Raw genomic sequence first — 14,944 nt, 5'->3', positions numbered from 1 at the left:
GCCCGTCTGCCCTCGCCTATGCCCGCCGTTGCCGTCGTACCTGGTCACAAGCTCGTGCCACGCTACTCAAGTCAGCTGTCAGCTATGCCACTGGGGCTAACCGCCGAAGATCGCCGGCACCCGCCTACCGTGTTGGCCAGAAGGTGTGGCTGTCAGCCAAGGATCTCCCACTGTGGGTGGAATCGCGTAAACTGGCACCTCGATTCCTCGGCCCGTTCCCTATCCAGAGGGTCATCAGCCCAACCGCAGTCCGGCTCCAGTTGCCAACCTCCATGAGGGTGCACCCTACTTTCCATGTTTCGAAAGTCAAGCCGACGCATGAAAGCCCGCTGGTCCCCGTGCCGCTTCCTCCTCCTCCTCCTCGCCTCGTTGACGGTGGGCTGGTGTACACCGTTCGACGCCTGCTTCGGTCCAGACGGCGAGGTAGGGGCCTCCAGTATCTCGTCGACTGGGAGGGCTATGGACCTGAGGAGAGAACCTGGGTGCCAGCCAGTCGGATTGTGGACCGGACACTCATCGCCGACTTCCACCGTCTGCATCCTGATCAACCTGCAATCCGTAGGGGCCGCCCCAGAGGGGTCCCTAACCGTCCTGCCCGCCCGGCTTCCTGTCATGTGCCTGACCCTGACCCTGTCTCGGTACCTGTCCCGTCTTCTGTCCACGACCCTCCAGCTCCCTCCGAGGATGAGGATGTTCACTCGGACCGCTCGGAGGAATTCTAGCCCTCCACCGGCTCCCCTCCGCCCTCCCGACGTGGTGTCACTCTTGGGGACTTCTGGGGCCGTCCCTTAGGGGGGGGGTTCTGTCATGAGCTCTCTCTCTGCCTGGTAACACGTGCTGATTGAAGTCTGATGACCTCCACCTGTTCCTGCTCTGCTCTGCCTCACCCTCGTTACCTACCAGCTGCACTGCATTCACCACTCATCATGCCCTCTATATAAAGCCTTGCTTTTCAGTCCACACTTGTCAGATCGTCTGCAACCAGCACCAGTTACCTGCCTGTTTTTGAAAACGCCTCTGACTCTTTGCCTGTGATCCCGGACCCGCTCGACTACTTCTGTGTTCTCCAGCCCCGGTAATCTTGACCTGCCTTCCGTCCCTCTTCTACGAATACCGCCTAGTCCTTGACTGTACTGCTGCTTCGTTTCAATTGCTGTTGTGTGTGTGTTTCCCCCAGGACTTCCCGGATCATCCAGCTCCTGCCATCGCTGTTCGGCTACTGGGGGAACACACACACGCAGACTCTTGGAACTCCTGTACCCCCCCCGGAACCCCTGAAACCCCCAACCCTTAAATAAACTTTTGAACGTGACGCTTTTGTGGTCCTCGTCCTGTTTGGTGTCTGACACCGGTGACATCAAATAACCTACATTTTTTAAAATAATTTATTCAAATTTCTTTCATATGGAATAACTGATCAGCAATAATGTCTAAATAAATATTGTGTACCTTCTTTTTTGTCCACCATCCCGAGTTTTATCAGCCATCTGCACACCTGGAAGGTAGGGCTGGAGACGTAGTAGACCACAGGGTCCAGCTGCTGTTGAGGTAGGTGAGGGTCAGTGTGCTGTTGAGGCAGGTGAGGGTCCAGCGTGCTGTTGAGGTAGGTGAGGGTCAGTGTGCTGTTGAGGTAGGTGAGGGTCCAGCATGCTGTTGAGGTAGGTGAGGGTCAGTGTGCTGTTGAGGTAGGTGAGGGTCAGCGTGTTGTTGAAGACCGCGCTTACCACCTCCACGGCTTTGCTCATCCTGTGTGACCACACCCTAACCCAGATCAGCACTTGGGCCACGTTGCTGGGCAGGAAGCAGGTGACCAAAACCACCACCACCACCATAGCCAGGGAGTTGAGGGTCCTCTCTAGTGCTGCTGTGGTGATCTAGACCAGGGGTTCCCAAACTGCGACCCCCAAAATAACAGTGCCAGTGACTTGTGACCCCAACTATCCCCTGATAACATTAGCGTCCAACATTTGTATAGAAGTATACAAATGTTGGACGCTAATGTTGTTAATCTGTCGTAATCACAGGATTATATATATATATATATATATATATATATTAGGGCTGTCAATCGATTAAAAAAATAATCTAATTAATTACATACTCTGTGATTAATTAATCTAAATTAATCACATTTAATTTTTGCTGTGAAAGTATTTTAAATATTTAAATTCAAATGAATCATTGAATAATCAGCATTAGTGACATTAAAATTCAAAGACTCTTTTATTATTATTTTATTAACCTACTGTAATATTAACCTAATATGCTGAGGAAATAAATTCAAAAGTGCTTCGGGAAGAAGTTTTTTTTTCACATACCAGGCATTTCAGGCCACAGATATAACCTAGGGGACACAATGAAAATTAACACTCCCCTTAATGTCAATACTTATGCATTGCATTGATGTGCGACTATAGAGTTGATGAACTCCGGTGATATGCAAATTCCTTGCTGCAGACATTGCAGAGGACTTTATTTTTTATCAACACCATCAGGCCGTTTTTTAAAAGTAAATGTTCCCATCAATGATCCAGGCAGCACGTTTTCTTCTCTCTCCTTTATTTTACAGTGTAATTTTTACTGACTAGAACGGCTCGGGGTCAAAGGTCATACGGAATCGATTAATCTGCACTAATTTTTTTAATCAGTTATTTTTTCTCAAATTAATTAATCGAAATGAATCAGTTATTTTGACAGCCCTAATATATATATATATATATATATATATATATATATATATACATTTCTGAAAATGATTTAACAACCCCTGCTTGCTGTCTCACGAAGCCCACTTTGGGAACCCCTTAGCCAAGTAGCCAGCACAGAATGATAGAGAGTAGTGCGCTCAGCTGAACGTACTATAAGAACTCAACTCCCTGCTCTACAAGATATCTATTCCAGAAGAGTACTCCTAAGAGCCCAAAAGATTCTGAAGGACTCTTCTCATCCTAACAATGGATTATTCCTACCGCTGAAATCAAGAAGACGCCTATGTAGTCACAAAGCCAGAACTGAGAGACTCAGGAGAAGTTTTTATCCCCAGGCCATCCGAACTCTGAACTCACACTATACTGACTTTGCACACATTCACTCTTCAGCACTCTCAAACATTTCCCAACTCTGAACTTACACTATACTGACTTTGCACTCATTCACTCCTCAGCACTCATGACCCCCCCCCCCCCCCCCCCCCCCCCACACACACACACACCTACAAGACTTTTAGCACTTTTACATCCCTCACCCTATGCTATAGACCTTTTATTTATTTTCTTTTTTCATCACACGTCAAAACACACACACACACACACACACACACACACACACACACACACACACACACACACACACACACACACACACATATCTGACTTTTTCCAACTTTTGCACATCTCCATAGAACTTTTTATTTATTATTTTTGATTTCTCCTCCATCTACCCATGTCCTTGATTGCCTAGCCTTTCTGCCCCCCCCCCCCCCCCCCACACACACACCCCACCCCTATCCCCAACACACACACACTTACATCATCACTGTCATCACCTCACATACATACAGCACACTGCTTGCTACAGTAAGCCTCCTCTACTTGCTGCACACTGCCCCCCCCTCCCTACATACACAGCACATTGTCTTCAGGATCTTCTCCAACACACATCCTCTACATACTTACAGCACACTGCCCCCATCTACCCACACACACACTACACACACACACACACACACACAGTCACTGCTACACTCCCCTCCCGCCCACACACACATCTTCATCACTCACATACATCATACATACAGTACTCTGCTTGCAATAGTAAGTCCCATCACCATACTTGCAGTACACTGCCCCCCCCCCCCCCCTACATACACAGCACATTATTTCATCAGGAAGCTTCTCCAACACACATCCCCAACATACTTACAGCACACTGTCTCATGAGGAAGCTTCTCCAACACACATATTGCACACTGCCCTCTCCCCACATACACAGCACACTATCCCATCTCCCCTGTCATCCCCCCAACACACACACCAAGACCCCTGGCAGTTGGGTTAGCCCCTTGAGCCGTGGATCTGCCCAAGGTTTCTTCCTTGGTAAGGGAGTTTTTCCTTGCCCCTGTTGCTCTTGGGTGCTCCTTGTTGGTGCCCCCCCCCCCCCAATTCCAATCCTCCCCCACCTTTCTTATGCAGCCCTTGCCACTTAATCTACTAAACCCCTCTTCTACTGCACTTTTTACCCCCCCCCCCCCCACATTGCACAAATAGGCTGACACCAGACATAATTTCACTGCATTTCTTACTTCCAGTAACTATATGCATGTGACAATAAACTTCCTTGTATCCTTGTATCCTTGTATCCTTGTATGATAGCACTACCACCACACTGAGGAGGAAGGAAGTCAGCCAGGGCCAGGTGGAAGAGGAGAGCATGGATCTCAGCAGAAGACAAAGTGGGCTAACCTGACTCTCGCCAGGTGAATTTCGTTCCGCCCAGCTCCACTCATCCATCTGGGACCAATCCATTGGAGTGTTGCTTCAGAAGGCTGGGCCTAATCAAAAAATGCTTGCATATGATTGAATAAGCCACTTGTCCATCATCTATTGACGTGCTACTTCAACCACTCACATCGAAGCCAACCCGTGACGCTGATAACAGTCTCACAGTCGCCCTGCGTCCTGATTGGCTGTACCATAAAATCGGTTGCAGAAATCACTCTCAATGGAAGAGGTCCCAGATGGATGTGAGTGAAGCTAGGCGGAGCTAAGCGGAACGAAATTCATCTGGCGAGAGTCAGGTTAACAGAGGGCCAGGTAGTTAGATTTCAATTTAACACCACACGATATCTCCACTAGATGACAATATTACTCTTCATATAGTCATCGTGTAGTATCCACACATTTTGAATGAGGATATTCTGAATTGGTTGATTCCTTCAACAGCATTTACGATTGCAAAATTGAATTGAACACTGACAGTTTTGACATTTCTCAGTAAATTGTATGATGCATGTAGATTGTGTATCCCTCATGATGTTGTTTTACAATGAACCCAGTTGTAACCTGGCATAATAGCAATAGTCCAGATTAATTGGTCCTATCAGCCATGCAGAATTACCTGCCAATCTTTGTCAATTACAAATGTGATCTGCGCTGCATTGACACATCCCTAAATGCGGAAGTCTTTCCTAAGCTGTAGGCTAGTCTACACCGAGTTCAGAGGAAACAAAACTGAAAGTAGATGGTGGCTTCAGAGGTTCCTGAAGTGGTTTGTCGTGCTCAGGAAGAATGGCAGAGGCTACTTCGATTAACCAGGACATTTTTATGTGTCCGATTTGTTTGGATGTACTGAAGGATCCAGTGACTCTTAACTGTGGACACAATTACTGCACGGGCTGCATTAAGGGCTGCTGGGATCAGGAAGATCAGAAGGGAGTTTACAGCTGCCCACAATGCAGACAGACTTTCACTCCGAGACCTGTTTTAAACAAAAACAACTTTGTTGCTGAGCTTGTGGAACAGTTCAGGAAGACTTTAATTCAAGGTAGGCTACATGCTTCTCCTCAGTGTTTTGCTGGACCTGGAGATGTGGAGTGTGACAGCTGCACCGGGAGAAAACTGAAAGCCGTCAAGTCCTGTCTGGCGTGTTTGTTGTCGTACTGCGAAACTCATCTCCAGCGCCATGATGAACTCTTCTCAGGGAAAAGACACAACGTGGTTGATGTCACAGGTCAGCTACAGGACAAGATCTGCACTCAGCACCAGAGGCTTCTGGAGGTATTTTGTCGCACAGATCAGAGTTGCGTCTGTTTGCTATGTCTGGTAGATGAACACAAAGGCCATGACACTGTCTCAGCTGCAGCTGAGAGATCGGAGAAACAGGTAAGCACCGGGAGGGAGTTCAGGTGCGGATATTTTTAGTGCGACTGCTCACACACCACGGAGAATGTATCCCTTACAAAACTTACCATATAATGATAAATCATTCATGCAATGCCAATTCATGCAATGCCAATTCAGTCAGAGTCAGAGGGACCCAGCACTGATGTTTATGTTTATGTCATATCCTATAGGATCAAATGTGTCTATTATTGTAAATGTATGCAGTAGCCTATGGGTCCCCAGTTATATTGGCACCAATTTAGGCTAATTGACTGGCCTGGTTTAAAGTGAGGGTTTTCTACCCTCAGTGTGGGAGTCTTGGAGAGTATTTGATGTGTCAACCTGCTGTTGGTTGATTTATGTTTTTTATGATTCATGTCTTTTTTTGTTGGCAAGGTGCCGGGTTGCATATTTTGGAGCATTGTAAAGAATGCTGCACTAATTTTCACCACAATCTTCCAGCCCACAGGTGGTTATTATTAGGAGCCCCAGGGGTTTATATTGTGCTTTTTGAGAGGAAAACCTTTCTAATCATTAGGCTAATAACAATTAGGTCTGTCAATCGATTAAAAAAAATAATCTAATTAATTACATACTCTGTGATTAATTAATCTAAATTAATCACAAATATAATTTTTGCTGTGAAAGTATTTTAAATATTTACATTCAAATGAATCATTGAATAATCAGCATTTGTGATTATGCTTCAAAAACTTCAAAAACTCTTTTATTATTTTCACTCTTCAAATAATTGCCATAATAATCTATGATATGACCTAATATGTTGAAGAAATAAATTCAAAAGTGCTTCGGGAAGAAGTTTTTTTTTCACATACAAGGCATTTCAGGCCACAGATATGACCTAGGGGACACAATGAAAATACATGAACACTCCCCTCAATGTCAACACTTATTTCTTTGCATTAATGTATATAAAGCACATTCCTTGCTGCAGAGATTACAGAGGACTTTATTTTCAACACTTTATTTTTATCAACACCATCAGGCCGTTTTTTAAAAGTAAATGTTCTAATCAATGATCCAGGCAGCACGTTTTCTTCTCTCTCCTTCATTTTACAGTCTAATTTTTACTGACTAGAACTCGGGGTCAAAGGTCATACAGAATCGATTAATCTGCACTAATTTTTTTAATCAGTTATTTTTTCTCAAATTAATTAATCGAAATTAATCAGTTATTTTGACAGCCCTAATAACAATATTTTACATCAGACATACAATGAAAAATATTATTATTCCTACAGATGTTCATTCGTAAAACTAGTCATGTGTATTGCCTGAAATTATGTTACTTATTAAATGTTTCTTTCAGAAGCAGAGCTACACAGAATAATGTGCTGAACTCCCAGTTATCACTGATCCCATCTGCTCCTTTGTGCCAGTTAAAGATTAACAGTCGGGGTCATTACTAAATACGTGGTATTTCTCCCAAGTCCCAATGAAGACACTGTTTGCTCAGATCCTGCAAAGGAACAGGCTTTTTAATGACTACATTTATGAATCAAAATTTCATGTGAGGATTGAATTACTATTGACTACAGTGTAAGCACTATGTAGTAATGTGTAGTCTGGTATTGTCACTGTGTCATTTAGAAGGACATGGAGGAGACCAAGAGGAAACTCCAGCAGAGACTCCAGGAGAGAGAGAAGGAGCTGCTGGAGCTGAGGAAGGCTGTGGAGACTCTCAAGGTAAGTACTGAGAAAATTATAGACCCTTTCAACTGCATAAACAAACAGGTGCTCTCCTTAGGCATTCCCGGTGGCACAGTTATCAACATTGAGCTAATTGTAACTTGGGGACAAACAAGAATGTAGTACTGATCAGAGGAGAGGACAGCAGCTGGCCATATCAGAGCTCATCTAACGGTAGCCAGATGGTACGTAGCTGTGCAGTGTGTAAACCTCCCTCCCAACACCTTAAGAGACGCGCTAGCAAGAGATGCTAGAGCCTGTGGGTTTTAGCTCACTTGTTAGCGTGCTTGACTCCCATTCTGAGGTGCTGCAAGTTGCAGGTTCAAGTCAGTGCGAGTGCAGGGCTGAGCTGCGTGGTGAACACAACACTGTTTACACTCAGTCAGGGCTCTCATCCAGTCAGCCAAAGAGGAGTCTGCAATACTAAGTCACAGTTCCTCTGGTCCACACTGTGGGTAACAGGCTGTGTGGAGGAGCTGAGTGAGGGCTGCTTTAGATGGACCCTCCTCTTTCTGTGTGTCCTAACAGACCTCTGCACAGACAGCAGTGGAGGAGAGTGAGAGGATGTTTACTGAGATGATCCGCTCCATTGAGAGAAGGCGCTCTGAGGTGACAGAGCTGATCAGAGCTCAGGAGAAGGCTGAGGTGAGTCGGGCTGAAGGACTCCTGAAGCAACTGGAGCAGGAGATTGCTGAGCTGAAGGGGAGAGATGCTGAGCTGGAGCAGCTTTCACACACAGACGATCACATCCATTTCCTCAAGGTAACTGTAGTGTAAATCGAATATTACCAAACAAAGTATTTAATATCCAATATCATACAATCCTCGTTGGAACATACTAATTAAATTGACATACAACATACCGGTAATTAAAGTGTCTGTTTTCAGTTGAATGTTCTTGCATTCAGTGCCAAAGCTCTGCAATATTGCTTTCAGTGTCATAGGTCTGCAATATATAACCTTGGATATGCATTAGATCAGACGTCTTCAACACCTTGCTTGATAGAAGCACAAGGGAGGGACCCTATTGTACTGCATTAAATTGCTTACTAAATCCGACCAACTATATTATGTGGGACAACTTATTTTACATGAGACATTAATGGTGTATACAATGCTAATCCATTAAAATAACAATTTTGGACAGAGATCTGATATCTATAGATCAGATATAATTATGTTTATATACAGTCATCTCTCTCTCTCTCTCTTATTTGAAGACTTTTCAGTCAGTCAGCCCTCAATCTCAGTCTAAAGACTTATCCAGCACCTCTGTCAGCCAAAGCTGGTCTTTTGAGGCTGTGAAGAAATCTGTCTCCACACTGAAGGGGCAGCTGGAGGATTTCTTCAAGCAGGAAGTCATGAAGATCTCTGCAGCAGGTCAGTTATATTCATTAGAAGAGGAGAAAAGGTTACATGAAGTGTATGTATACAGTATATGTACATTATGTATAATTTGGTTATAATGCATTTTTTTCTTTCTCAGTGTCTGATGTCAAGGCTGTTTTTACTGAGCCAGTAACCAGAGAGGAGTTCTTAAAGTGTAAGTTGGTCTGGTCTACAAACACTGAGACATGTACACACACAGTCATTCATTCAAGTATTTATAGAATCACAAACACAGGCACATGCATGTGCACACAGACACACGCACAGACAGACAGACAGACAGACTTTTGAAGTTTTGAATAGAGACACTGGTAATCGCTATCTATCTAATCTCTAAATGAATCAGATCCACACCATACACGCACATCATATAAAGAACACACCTACAGTACACACACACACACACACACACACACAAACCTGAAACATTAACACACATACTTTTAATCCTTTGAATAGTCACATGTACACTTACGCACAGCCATTCATGCAAAAATGTACAGAATCACACACACACACACAACACACACAAGTCTAAGTGTGTCTTCTCTCTTCTCCTCCATCAGACTCCTGTCACTTCACACTGGATCCAAACACAGCACACAGAACCCTCCATCTGTCTGAGGGCAACAGGAGGGTGGAGTGCAGAGCTGAGCTCCAGTCATATCCTGATCATCCAGAGAGATTTGATGGGTGGGAACAGGTGCTGTGTAGAGAGGGTGTGTCTGGACGCTGCTACTGGGAGGTGGAGTGGAGTGGGGAGTGGGTTTCTATAGCAGTCTCATATAAAAGCATCAGCAGGAAAGGAGGAGGTGTTGAGTGTGGGTTTGGATATAATGATCAGTCCTGGAGTCTGCTCCTCTCCAGCTCCAGCTGCTATTTCTATCACAATAGTAAACAGACTAAACTCCCTCTAGTGGCCAGCTCTAGAATAGGAGTGTATGTGGATCACAGGGCAGGAACTCTGGCCTTCTACAGCATCTCTGACACAATGACCCTCCTGCACAGAGTCCAGACCACATTCACTCACACACTCTACCCTGGGTTTAGATTTGCATATACTGGATCATCAGTGAAGCTGTTGTGACCCACACCGTATACAGCAGGACAGAAATGTAAAGATCCCAGATACAGATAGAAGCTGTTATCACATCCATACACACACCCATAAATACATCCCATCTCATCAGCACACATATAAGCCACCATATAAGCCAGAATTTGAGATTCTGTTCTTGGGGAAAACAAAAGACCAAATCCACTCCATCATCTCTGGACCCCAGCAGATATTACAGCGTCTGTTGGAACACACATCAGCACACAACACGTACATTATTGGGTGGGAAATGTGTTGATGAAGGTGTTTCAGTGTTTCACCCCCTCTGATCCTCTCCCATAATCCATCTCCTCTCCCTCCTGCTCCCCCTAACCTCCTTCCTCTCCCCCAGGTGTTCAGGCCTTTAGTCCCTATGTGATTAGCCATGTGTCAGATGGAAGGTCGGATATGAAGTAAGTTATCTAGAATCCAGGCCACATTCACTCACACACTCTACCCTGGGTTTAGATGTTATTGTACTGGATCATCAGTGAAGCTGTTGTGATCCCACACCATAGGCCCAATCCCACACACTCTACCCTGGGTTTTATATAGTATGTACTAGATCATCAGTGAAGCTGTTGTGACTCACACCATATACAGCAGGACAGAAATGTAAAGACCCCAGACACATATAGATAGATGCTGTTATCACATCCACACAAACACACATAAACACATTACATTTCATCAGCACACATATAAGCCACCACTCACATGTAAGGATCTGGCAGCTGCCTCTCAGCTACCTGAGATTCTCTTTTTATGGGGAAAACAAAAGATCGAAACCACTCACTCATCTCTGGACCCCAGCAGATATTACAGCATCTGCACCTCTGGACCTCTGCTGGAACACACATCAGCACACCACACACACACTACTGGGTGGGAAATGTGTTGATGAGCCCAGTGTTTCACCCCCTCTGATCCTCTCCCACAATCCATCTCCTCTCCCTCCTGCTCCCCATAACCCTCCTTCCCCTCCCCCAGGTGTTCAGGCCTTTAGTCCCTCTGTGATCGGACACGTGTCTGATGGAAAAAAAATAATTAACAACAATTGCCTTGTGATATGTATTGGGTTTGGGATGGGGTGTTTTTTTTTTTTTTTGATAAATTCACATGTTAAATAACTAAATTAATAAATGAAAAAAACACATGATCACTTTCTTACAAGTTGTTGAATTTACTGAATTAGCTTATCATAGGACATGTGGGAATCACAACAAGAAAGATCATATGATGAGAAACAATAAAACCCTCTTGAAAACAATCAATTTTGCATGCAAGTCTATGAGAAAGAAAAGAGAATATAGCCTTGGTAATGTACAAGTGTATATTTTATACAGTCTATGGTAATGTACCCTACCGTCTCTATAGAATGTTGTTAAACAGAACACTAGAACAATCTGGTTCTGAACAAAAAATGTAAATTGTCTGTGTTCTGTGGGAGAGCAAAGACTCACCCTGAGTGCTGCATGTGTGCAATGAAGCTGATGTGTGTATCTAAACTTTTGTGATGATGGTGGTAGACGTGTAGGTGATATGAAAATAAATGATATATCCCCCACATACATCATTTATCTTGTATGGCAGATTTCATTCATAACATTCATGAACTCTTTTGGGAAAGTAACTTTCTAGCAAATGTTATTTTCTAAAGGACATTCATATCTATTAGGCTAGGACTTTTATGTGTTCTTGATATTTTGACCTAAACTGCATTGCTTAATGGCCCATTCCCAGTAGGCATCCAGGGAGGCATATCTCCAGTGGGTAAAAGAAGGTGTACAGGGAATCCTAAATGCACCCGAGCGAGCGACTTGTGTAGCATTGAATGCTCTCTGTCCACACTGAATCTGTTAAATAAGCCCTTCTACTGCATCATATCTCATTCAAAATAGCAGAGCAACATGAGTGACAGAAATAACAGAGACGGTTGCATCACGCTGCACTGCAGCACGTTGTGTACAGTTAGGACCTTCACATTGAACACAATGTAATGAAACTGATTTAGTTGCTAACGCTCACTCACATCACATGCAGTTGGATCTAGTGTTAGTCTGAGATGGGATCATGGTCAGGTGGTCAAGCCTGGCAGAGAAACCAGGCTAATGGTTCCATTCAATGACACTACACGTGAAAAACATGTAATGAAGACATAATTCATCACATAATCATAATTATTTTATATAACAGACACATCACAATCGTTTAACAGCCCACAGACACCTGAGTTGTTTTCCAGTAATATATCCAAAGAGGAAGATATAAAACATGAAAATGGAACAGCCAAAATACATATCAAAACGTCCATCCATTTCTTAAATTTAAATCCCCTATAATCCTTTATATATTGTAAAAGAAATAAACTATTTAAGCCTCACAGAGACACATACCTTTAAAGAAAACATAAAACACATCATTATATGATAGTGGTCCAGATTTGAATGCATTACTCTTTTCGCCACTTACAGGAATAAAATAACATTGAATTGCTTCTTATGGTCCTCTGGCTGCATTTAAATCATTTCCTAAAAAAATGACTTTGTACACACAGTCCTGTTCTATGGACAGATGTGCTGAAACATCAGCAATTATTCTCGCCTAAATCCCCACTTTTACAGTGATCCAGGAAGTCCTTTTTCCCTTTAAAGGGCATTTTCCAAGGTGTACATCCGGACATGTTAATGACCACTTCTGTTCAGATTTATGGAGTTGCCTACCTCACATCCATAAGAAGTTCCATTTTTGGGATGCATCAGAATGTGTTCATACAACAAAATGTACATAATCAAATGCGTCTCAGATCACCTGGGCAAGTGGTTTGAGTGATTGAATCACAGTGTGTCTTGGTCCTTCGCGGCTGGGGTGGTTTGATTCCCAAACCCGCCACTGCAAGTGTGTGTCGCTTTGGATAAAAGAGTCTGCTGAATATCAGTCAACTTTAACTTTGGTCCTTGTTTACATTTGTATTAAGCACTGTCCACTTATGATGAGATGGCCAAACACACATTTTAAAAATGAAAACAAAGTAAAAGGGGTTTGAGTGTGGAGAGGTGAGGTGCAGGAGCAGCACTTCCACCAGTGGCCTACAGGGGGCAGCAGCCACACTGGTGCTCTGTCTCCACAAGGTGGCACTACAGATCCATGGATTGTTGGGGTCAGTACATTCTCCTTATATCTTTCTCTCTCTCTGTCTCTCTCTCTTACACACACACACGCACACACACACAATCTGAATCAGAGAGTATGGGGATTGTCATCTTTCAGCCACTCCCATTCCCTCATCATCTGATGGAACAGGAGACACACACACACACACACACACACACACACACACACACACACACACAAACACACACACCACACAAATCCACACACACACACACACAGCAGCAAACAGAAGGAGAAAATTATTAAATCTGATGTTCATTGTAAATGTGTATGTTTATTATTCACAAAGAATGTTTATTTGTTTAACTACATGTGGACCTACCTGCAGGTCCTGCTCTGTTTCCTGAATGGCCTCCTGCAACAGACTCTGCAGGCGACTCTCAAAGGTCCTGCTCTCCTCAATCATGACAAGAGACTCCTCACTGGGAACACATCACACACATCACACACACACCACACACACACACACACATATACACACACATATACACACACGCAAGAGAGAGAATTAATAAAATCTTGTGAGTGACTAGTTAATATGTTACTTTTTTTAATTTAGCACAACCAAGTGGACAAATTGATATCTGATCTTTTTTGGCAGATTACACATTACCAATTGCGCACACACACACACACACACACACACACACACACACACACACACACACAGGGAGACTCACGGCTGGGGTAGCGTGGTGAGGCTGCTGGGGAGCGGGGGTCTGTGTGGGAGTAGAGGGGGGGCCAAGGGTGTCCGAGCTCCATCAGGACTACCACTGACAGGACTGCGCACTTTACTCTGCACACACACACACAAAATAGACACACACACAAAAAAAATACACACACACAAAACACATATTGTTATTAGGGGTGTTACAATTCTCCAAATCCTTGATTCGATTTAATTTTCGATTTTAAAGTCACGATTCCATTAGATTTTCAATCGTTTTTTAATATTATTAATGTATTCCTTGTCATTTACTGTTTTTTTGGCCTGTTCCTTTTCTGTTTCGGGGGACATTTAATTTTAAACCGCCTTTTATTTTGAAACCGTTCCAACCGCGAGGATGTAATGTAAACAGAACAAACGTGGCGTCTGGGTTAAGTGCTCAACATGGTGGCGTCTGGGTAAAGTGCTCAACATGGTGGCGTCTGGGTTAAGTACTGTGCTCAACATGGTGGCGTCTGGGTTAAGTGCTCAACATGGTGGCGTCTGGGTTAAGTGCTCAACATGGTGGCGTCTGGGTAAAGTGCACATGGTGGCGTCTGGGTTAAGTACTGTGCTCAACATGGTGGCGTCTGGGTTAAGTGCTCAACATGGTGGCGTCTGGGTAAAGTGCTCAACATGGTGGCGTCTGGGTTAAGTGCTCAACATGGTGGCAGCCTCTGAGAACAAACTTACAGCCTTCAGGTGTTCTATTTGGAGGCCCTTATGTCTATGGAAGAAGGGTGGTCTGCACACTGCAATTGCTCCAAGAAGATAATTACTTTAAAAACATAGCAATGTTTCAATCACCTGATCGACCCCTTCAGCCCAGACATGAGGAGGAGGCTGTACAGTTTCTAACTGTAGAGTTTCTTAATGAAGTAAGGGGGCTTGGCATGTGTGTAAAAACAAGTGTGTGTGTCTGTGTCTGTATGTACAGTATGTGTGTGTGTGTGTGTGTATGTGTGTGTCACTCACACAGGCCACCTT

General features: G+C 43.9%; 3 protein-coding genes across 4 annotated transcripts in view; 1 reads left to right on the top strand and 2 right to left on the bottom strand.

Moving 5' to 3' along the window:
- LOC121714945 (tripartite motif-containing protein 16-like) overlaps positions 1-14,944 on the bottom strand; it is a 1,397,702-nt gene that overhangs the window by 513,728 nt on the left and 869,030 nt on the right. The window lies entirely within an intron of this gene.
- Positions 5,207-10,168, top strand: LOC121714955 (tripartite motif-containing protein 16-like). 2 transcript variants are annotated; one of them, XM_042100220.1, is made up of 6 exons: positions 5,216-5,879; positions 7,491-7,586; positions 8,118-8,351; positions 8,810-8,969; positions 9,076-9,132; positions 9,545-10,167. In XM_042100220.1, the coding sequence occupies exons 1-6, from the start codon at positions 5,286-5,288 to the stop codon at positions 10,063-10,065; spliced, it is 1,662 nt and encodes a 553-aa protein (XP_041956154.1). In that variant the 5' UTR covers positions 5,216-5,285; the 3' UTR covers positions 10,066-10,167. The 2 variants fall into 2 exon arrangements, with proteins under 2 accessions (XP_041956155.1, XP_041956154.1); XM_042100221.1 differs by lacking the exon at positions 9,076-9,132 and having other exon boundaries at positions 5,207-5,879; positions 9,545-10,168.
- LOC121714970 (inhibitor of nuclear factor kappa-B kinase subunit beta-like) overlaps positions 12,241-14,944 on the bottom strand; it is a gene marked incomplete at its 5' end in the record, with an annotated part of 11,337 nt that continues 8,633 nt past the window's right edge. Inside the window, 4 exons of the mRNA XM_042100242.1 lie at positions 12,241-13,365; positions 13,571-13,670; positions 13,929-14,044; positions 14,933-14,944. The exon at positions 14,933-14,944 is cut by the window's right edge and continues 136 nt beyond it. Of these exons, the coding sequence (XP_041956176.1) occupies positions 13,315-13,365; positions 13,571-13,670; positions 13,929-14,044; positions 14,933-14,944 (279 nt within the window). The remainder of the gene's footprint in view (positions 13,366-13,570; positions 13,671-13,928; positions 14,045-14,932) is intronic.

This window comes from Alosa sapidissima, chromosome 8, assembly GCF_018492685.1.
Source record: "Alosa sapidissima isolate fAloSap1 chromosome 8, fAloSap1.pri, whole genome shotgun sequence".
Classification (NCBI taxonomy): domain Eukaryota; kingdom Metazoa; phylum Chordata; class Actinopteri; order Clupeiformes; family Clupeidae; genus Alosa; species Alosa sapidissima.
The sequence above is the reverse complement of the archived record's forward strand: the minus strand, read 5'-3'. Positions and strand labels throughout refer to the sequence as shown.

Coding starts and splice junctions, on each gene's coding strand:
- LOC121714955 (XM_042100220.1), top strand. CDS start 5,286: ATGGCAGAGGCTACTTCGATTAACCAGGACATTTTTATGTGTCCGATT. Junction 8,352..8,809: donor ATCACATCCATTTCCTCAAG/GTAACTGTAGTG, acceptor TCTTATTTGAAG/ACTTTTCAGTCAGTCAGCCC. Junction 9,133..9,544: donor CAGAGAGGAGTTCTTAAAGT/GTAAGTTGGTCT, acceptor CTCCTCCATCAG/ACTCCTGTCACTTCACACTG.